We start from the raw sequence: 7,481 nt of genomic DNA, 5'->3' as shown, positions 1-7,481 counted from the left end.
GAAAAAAAGCTTGTTTAGTGGACTAACTTTGCACTTGAAGGTTGCCCGTTCACTTACGTTTTAACAGGTCTGACGCTACGGCTGTATCTAGGCTAACGGCTAACATGCTAACTATTATTTTTATGTCACTAGTCACTTGAAAAAAATTTAGGACGATAGGAGACAGGTTGAAATAAACCGAAATTTCCCTTTAACAGTCGTGTCACCTTGAGCACTTCACAGGTGGAGGCAGCTCCTCCAGGAAAGATCTTCTCGATCTTCACCACTGGCTGAACCTTCGACTCCATCCCACCTGATATACTGATGCCTGAAACAGCAAAACAACAGGAGTGGGACTCAGTGATGAGAAACACCTGGCACTGTAAGTACACAAATATAAAAGTAAAGAGGCAAAAAGAGGAGATGAGCAGCTACATTTTGAAGTTAACAATGGGAAAATATTGCATGTAACTATACAGATAAGTCTACATGTGAAGAGGAGAAATATAAAAGAACAAAGATGGTTTACATATAAGCTTTCCATATCTGGAGGTCTTAGTTATGTGTTGTATGTAACTACCATTTCCTTCATTTAAAGGAACACTGTAAGATTTCTGGAGCTTTAGTGACATCTAGTGGTGAGGACTGCAAATTGCAACCACTTGAAACCTCTACAAGTTAAACCCAATTTAGACCAAAGATTCGGGATGAGATAAGTTGAAACAGAGGGCTCAGGGACAGAGCTCCTGCCGCAGCAAGCAAGCACGCTGTCTGTGGTCATTTTGACTCAACTGGTGGACTTCACTACAAGCCGACTGTGCTTTACGTTTGACCAGCTGAGTTGCAGGTGACACCATCAGCCGGCTTGAGTTGAGCTCAGACGGTCAGTTCACACCCCTGCAACTTTTCTCTGCAACGTTCTAAAACGGTTTCATCTCGTCGCAAATCTTTGGTCTGAACTGGGGTGTTCACTGTTCAGAAGGTTTTTTTGGAAGCTGAATTATCCACAGAGGTCTCCCTCTCTCTGGACCAGGAAATCAAAACCAGTAAAATCGGTAAAAATACAGGTAGCCGGATTGTCCACAAACGTCACTTCCTCTCCAAAACAAATGGACCAGGTGATTTAAACCGGTAAAAACACTGAATAAAGCAATTTCACGTAATAAACTCAGTGTGTTTCCGATGCCACTTGTCATGGAGGGGCTGCTAAGGATGGTGGCTGACACAAAAATATGAAGTCTATCTAGAGCCAGTGTTTGGTTACTGTCGAAACATGGCAGTGCAACCTGCCGATCTCCGTATATGAGGACCTGTTCCCAATGTAAATATGAAAGCTCATTTTAAGCCAATGAAAACACAACAATTATTTTTTCAGGTGATTATAAACTACAGAAAACTGCCAATATATCCCCCTGACTCCTGTGCACTGGACCTTTAATAGACTATATGTCTCACTCTCTTCTCTCTTCACTCTTCTTGGAAAGACATGTTGGTGTGTTTAGTTTTTTTTAAGATGTGAACACCACCCACAGATGAAACTAATAAACTGGGGGATGTTTTTAGGGGTGGAGGTAGAAATCTCAGACAAGTATCTCAAAACCTGGATAAATAAAACCAAAACATGTTCAGAGGTCAGTTTGGTTGTAATTTGTGTGAACTGAATCTACTAATAAATGTCCAGACAATGAATCAATCAAACACATTTACCCAGTGACTGTTTGGTCTTGGAGATGCTGACAGTTTTGAGCTCGTGCTCCTCTTCAGGCTCGGAGCCGTTGAGTCCGTTCTCAGAAGGAGCCTGATGTCCGTTCACCTGCTCGCCCTTCCCTCCCTGATCTGGACTCGATCTGAACACCTGCGACAACAGTGGCCGACTCCTGCGAGCAGCACTCTGCAGCGTGAACACAGTTTCTTCACTCCTATCTCCACTTTTCTCCGTTTTGCTTTTGGAGTGGCCGTTTCTAAACGTGGACCTTCCTCTCTCTGAGGCCGTGTCTGAAGTCGAGTGCAGTGAAACCTCGTCAAAGTGGACGGAGCGAATGGTGCCGATGTCTGTTCGGAAAGGAGGGCGGGAGTCGTGGCTGCGGGCCAGCAGCCAGTTGGGGAGCATGGGGCTGGCAGAGGTGGGTCTGAGGTCTCTGGACTCTGTGTTGTAGCCGTCCACTGGTATGTCCAGCAGTGGGGTGAAGGACCTGGAGGTATGGGGCTTCTCCCTGGATCCTCGGGGCCCAAACAGACTGAGCTTCTCCAGCTCATCCAGCAGGTGGCTCTCCTTCTCCACCTCCTCGGCATTGTGGAGCTCAAAGCCTCCCCTGTAATCTGAAGGGAAAACACAAGATGTATCATTATATTTCTGGTGTTGTGTGCACTTTTATTTCAAGTTGTCCTGTGTTGTCTGTTTGTGCTTTCAAAGGGGAACTGTTTTGGTTGTTCTGGTATTGAATAAAAATAGAAATCAGAAGGAAACCAGATGCGTAAGATCTCATAATTTTGACTCACTGAATCACAGTTTTGTCTCAGTGTCTGTTAATTTTGACTGACTTGTGTGACTACTTTTATTTTCATCATGTCTATCTTTTTCTTCTCTCGGCAGAAACAGTGATGTTATTGTCCTCAGAACAGAAAATCAAGAGCACCACTTTTATTATAAGAAAACATTTGCAGAAAAACACCAATTTAAAATCATCAAAACCACCTTTTTAAGTAGAAACAAACAGCCAGGTTCCTCGTCTAATCCTTGTTTAAACATATTAAACATAAAACTAAAATCCAAAAGTTAAAAACCACTGAAAAATGAAGTGGTATTGCAGCTGAGGTGGAAGGTACTGACCCGGGATGGGAGTAATGAGGCGCCGTTTGGGTGCTCGACCAGATGTGGGAGAGCGGAGAGGAGGAGTTCGGACTACATTACAGAGAGGAAAGAAAGATAAAATGTTACAGAGAAGAGTGTAAGAAGGACTTTTTAGAGTGGATCTGTATTTCAGAGCACTGATTCTGACAAATCTCAGCATGTATCACACGCACTTGAACGATACTTGAGGATTTCGTAGGCCTCAGCTTCGATCGGTGTCACTATGTTATTGAATGCACTCAGGTCAGCAGGAGGAAGCAGCATCCTGAGAGACGAGACAACGGAGTCAAAACAGAGTCATTATTTTCATTGTTTGTTATATTACAAACCATTTTTAACTGAGTCATCAGTGTTTTATTATGAAACATTTGGATCTGAGAAGATGACCCTGAAAAGTCCTTAATAATCCCCTTCTGGCAGAATTTGTAATTCCAGTTTCTCTGGCTGGAGTTAAACCAGGCTGCTTGAAAAAGTGGGAATTTGAGGCCAAGTCCAACGTCAGGCCATCATCTGGTGCAGCCGAACAGACAAGTTGGTGGCTATGGACGAAGGGGACGACGCCACTTGGGCCCCAAAATACCACTAACAACAGCAGGGTATGAGAGAGTAAAAGCAGAGGGGGCACCTGGGACGCCAGGTGTTACAAATGAGCCTTCTAGAGGTGTTGTGGGCCTTTCATTGAAACACCAGTGAAGGAAGGTACCCACCTGATGACCCCAATGAAGCGTTACCCCCCCTTAACCCTCGCCCCTCCCCCAGTATGGCTCCAACTTTGACTCACAATAGCAAGTATGTGCAACAACAATTTTCTCCTGTTAGTTTCTTTTCTCTTCCCTCATCAAAATGAGGGAGAGTGTACGGCCTGGTCCGGCGGGGGAGAGTTCAGACTGCACAGAAGTCTCTCCTTGGCTCTGCCTTCCCTAAGCTCCTTCTTACTTTTCTACCTACCTTTGCTCTTCCCTACTTTTCTATCCATCTAACCATGAGTCCTACATTGTGGGCAACTGGACTTGCTTGCGTTTCTTGAAGATGTTTTGCCTCTTATGCAAGAAGCTTCTTCAGTTCTAAAGGACAGGTGCAAAGTCGCAGGCTTTAAACACCACATCCCTGTGCACTTCAAACCCAGAAGCTTGTCCACCCTAAGGACAAAACACCCAGCCGTACGCAGAGTAATGTAGTGTGCACAGTTCAGCACAGATTTGTACAATGGTGAAACAAAACAACCACTCCACAAGCGCATGGCACAGGACAGGAGAGCCAGCTCGTCAGGTCAAGACTCAGCTGTCCATTTACAGCTAAAGGACAAGGGACACTCCTTCAAGGACAGCAATGTTCACATCTTGGCCAGAGAAGAAAGATGGTTTGAAAGAGGCACGAAAGAAGCCATGGACGTCAGAGTTTAAAGTTTAAAGCCTGCGACTCCGCACCAGTCATTTAGAACTGAAGAAGCTTCTTTGATGAGAGGTGAAATGTCTTCAAGAAACTCAAGCAAGTCCAGTTGCCTACGATATAGCACTTACAATTACCATGACCTGGATGGCTGAGAATCTTCACCGACATATTTATCTCACCCTTTGGCTCCCACTCAGACCCCCAGACAGCACTATTACTCCCACTCATAGTCTCAAGTATGTGCATCAAGGGATTGTAACACCTAGTCCCAAGCTGAACTGATTTCCTTACCGGACTTCTCTCAGCAGCAGCAGCTTCTCCGGCCTGTCCAGCACGGCCAGCAGGTGGCGTATCAAGTTCTCCACTGACCGCTCGGCCACATACTGGTAAAGAGCAACAACAAAAATCATCGATTCACAGTAGTATCCAGCTGATAACGACTGGGAACTGATAGATGAATGATGCTGCGTGATAAATACAGACTCTCACCCTTCGGCACGTCTTCATCACAGCAGCCACCTCCTCCTCAGTCAGCAGCCTGCGGGCCATGTCCTCCACCACTCCGAGCATCTCTGAATTTGGCATCGCACTCACCTGCTGTCCTCCTGAAAACATCACAAGGGAGAATCGTTGTTCAGTCTCACGATCTGTGTCCTCTGGACCACAAATGTCTTTTTGCACTCGAACATATTAAGAGTAAATTAAATCTTTATGTCACTGAATGACGCACAGTAGTTACAGGCTCAATAAATCTGCTCTATCTGTGTACACATGTCCACGATACAGACTGTAAACATCCTCGTGCTTACCTGGGTTACAAGCTATCATAACTCACTGCTCATAAAGTATGTGAAACTTCTTAGCATGGAGAAGAAGTCACAGAACAAATTTAAGATCATATTTCTAGGGTTTTAATTTTCCACAGACTGAGGAGGGAGATCTGCTTTTACAAAGTTAGAAGATAAGATGGAAGATATTCTATATTTCTCTTTAGGGACAAAAAATCTGAGAATAAACCAAAAGCAACAACGAACTGACTCTACTAACAGGTTATTGCGTGTGTATCCAAATCCTAGTCCCAACAAATACAGTATTTACTCCGTTTGAGTGGCGTTTGCTAAAAACTACAGTTAAGAAATTACCGAGCTTTATTTTTTTAAGATTGATGTCTTCAGTAGAAGTGAAACGTTTGGGCTGAGAGCCACAGAGAGGAGGATAGAGAGGACATGGAGTGTTGAGAGGTGGATTAACACATAAAATAACAGCAGCTGTTGTAAAACCTTTCCTGTGTGGTTTTATTTGAAGCTGCGACCAGTAGCTCAGTCAGTCAGTCACCACTCACAGATTTTGCCTGAGGAGGCTGAGATTTGGCATGGAGGTCAAGTATGTGTGTGTGTGTGTGTGTGTGTGTGTGAAAGTGTGTGCATGTGTCAATGCCAACTGGCTAAAAGGGGGAAGTCGGAGTGGCTGATAAGAACAAGGCGCATAACTTCCAAATGACTCACAGCCTTACACAAGATTTGGTGGAAAGATTGGTCTTGTGAATGCATGAACTGGTGGGTGCAGCTATTGTGAATTGTTTATTTGTGTTATTGTCTTGATTGCTCAGAGTGTAAAGTTCTTCACACGACAACCTGAGCAGATGTCAGCATCTTCACAGGCCATACAAAGTAGCTGTTTCAATGCAAAATCTGGCACTACGGCCTGTCATAGAAACGTGCACTGGCCCATCCTAACTACCGTACACCAGGACATAAAACACCCAAAACAATTCAACTACCTTTGCCAGCCTTGTGTGTGGACGGAGACTTGGAGCGTCCCCGGCGTCCACCCTTGAACAGCAAGTTGACGAAGGTCTTTGAGCGCTGCAGGGTGCTCTTCTCCTCTGGGTCCTTCCCTTTCTGCTTCTTCTCCTTCTTCTGCGTGATCTCTATGATGGGATAACAAACAGTTGGTCATGTACTCGGCTCAGCCATTCTGTTTTTTTTTGATGTTACCTACTCGCCTCACCTGCCACGGTGACTTGGCTTTGTGACCTGCTGATTGGTCGGCTCGGCCTGCTGAGAGCCATCAGCACGGCCGTCTTGGTGGACTCTCGCCTCCCCCCACCCTCGTCTCCACGGATCACCGTGTCTTTGAGCAGAGTGGTTCGACCCAGGCTGCGGGTGGTTTCAGGACCCATCCTCTGAGAGGGAAGGTCCGTCTGCATAGCGGTCTCAGTTCGCTCTGACTCAGACCTGGACAGATAAACCACCATGATCGAGTCTAGTCTAGGTCCAGTCTTTCAGTGTGCACATGTTGAAGCTGTATTGTATGACTGCAGCGTAAAGTAGGGCTGTCGAGATATTCTGCAACTTATTTCATTTATACAAGTCCATGGGAACATATTTCCGCTGAGGGGTGCTGCACAGTATTTATGTGAACACACTTACAGGAATTAAAGCCTACACTGGTGGTTTCATCAGCTGTTAGTCCAAAGAACGCACGCTCCCATGCCTAAACCACAGTTTCTCTCTGGACTGCATGTGTGAAAATGTCAAATATAGAGTGTCTGACATCACATTGTCTCTTCGCTGAAGCCGCTCACTTCCCCTGGGCAAATCATTATGTTACATCTGCTCATCGTCTGCTCCATCATTAACATTAGCAACCATAAAACTCCATCCTGATGTCTCTGCCCCTGCAGTCGAAGTCCCTCATATCCAAGAAATATTATGGATCTAAAAAGCAGCGCCAAAAGAACTGTCCAGGCAATGTTCTGCTCTTTGTCAGTCTGTCTGTGCTACTGATTATCTCCCAACCCCAAATCTCTCCCCAAGTTTTGTTGACCCATGGACGACCCCGACCCTTAAAGTTTGACCTGACATAATGACGCTGTCATATCAGATCGGAGAAATCAATTTAAATTGCACAATTTCAGCAACATTTTTTCATGTACTTTCAGTCAGGCACCTCATTATGTGCTTTCGTTCTTAAATCAGATACGTTTTACCCACATATACAACATGCTAACGTTATTAGCATAAACCTATGACATTTAACATTGCGTAAATTAGCCTGGTCGCTAGTGGACTTTCCTCTGCTCATATGAAGCTGAAATAAATCACACAGAGGACTTTAAAAGCTTTTTTGTGGGGACTTTATCTTACTATATAATGACGAAAACTCTGTGTGTGTGTCTGTTCCTATTTTTTCTCCTCACTGACTTGGTCAATCCATGTGAAATTTGGCACAGTGGTAGAGGGTCATGGGAGGATGC

General features: G+C 44.9%; 1 protein-coding gene across 1 annotated transcript in view; it reads right to left on the bottom strand.

The window, feature by feature from the left end:
- The window catches only part of LOC126399665 (PDZ domain-containing protein 7-like), a 17,683-nt gene that overhangs the window by 2,555 nt on the left and 7,647 nt on the right, over positions 1–7,481 (bottom strand). The window contains exons 10-17 of the mRNA XM_050059812.1: positions 6,233–6,459; positions 6,003–6,152; positions 4,712–4,827; positions 4,514–4,605; positions 3,004–3,095; positions 2,810–2,881; positions 1,687–2,298; positions 207–307 (exon numbers count right to left, since the gene is read on the bottom strand). Coding sequence (XP_049915769.1) covers positions 207–307; positions 1,687–2,298; positions 2,810–2,881; positions 3,004–3,095; positions 4,514–4,605; positions 4,712–4,827; positions 6,003–6,152; positions 6,233–6,459 — 1,462 coding nt within the window. The remainder of the gene's footprint in view (positions 1–206; positions 308–1,686; positions 2,299–2,809; positions 2,882–3,003; positions 3,096–4,513; positions 4,606–4,711; positions 4,828–6,002; positions 6,153–6,232; positions 6,460–7,481) is intronic.

This window comes from Epinephelus moara, chromosome 13, assembly GCF_006386435.1.
Source record: "Epinephelus moara isolate mb chromosome 13, YSFRI_EMoa_1.0, whole genome shotgun sequence".
Taxonomy (NCBI): domain Eukaryota; kingdom Metazoa; phylum Chordata; class Actinopteri; order Perciformes; family Serranidae; genus Epinephelus; species Epinephelus moara.
Note: the sequence above shows the minus strand (reverse complement) of the source record. Positions and strands in the feature narration are given on the sequence as shown.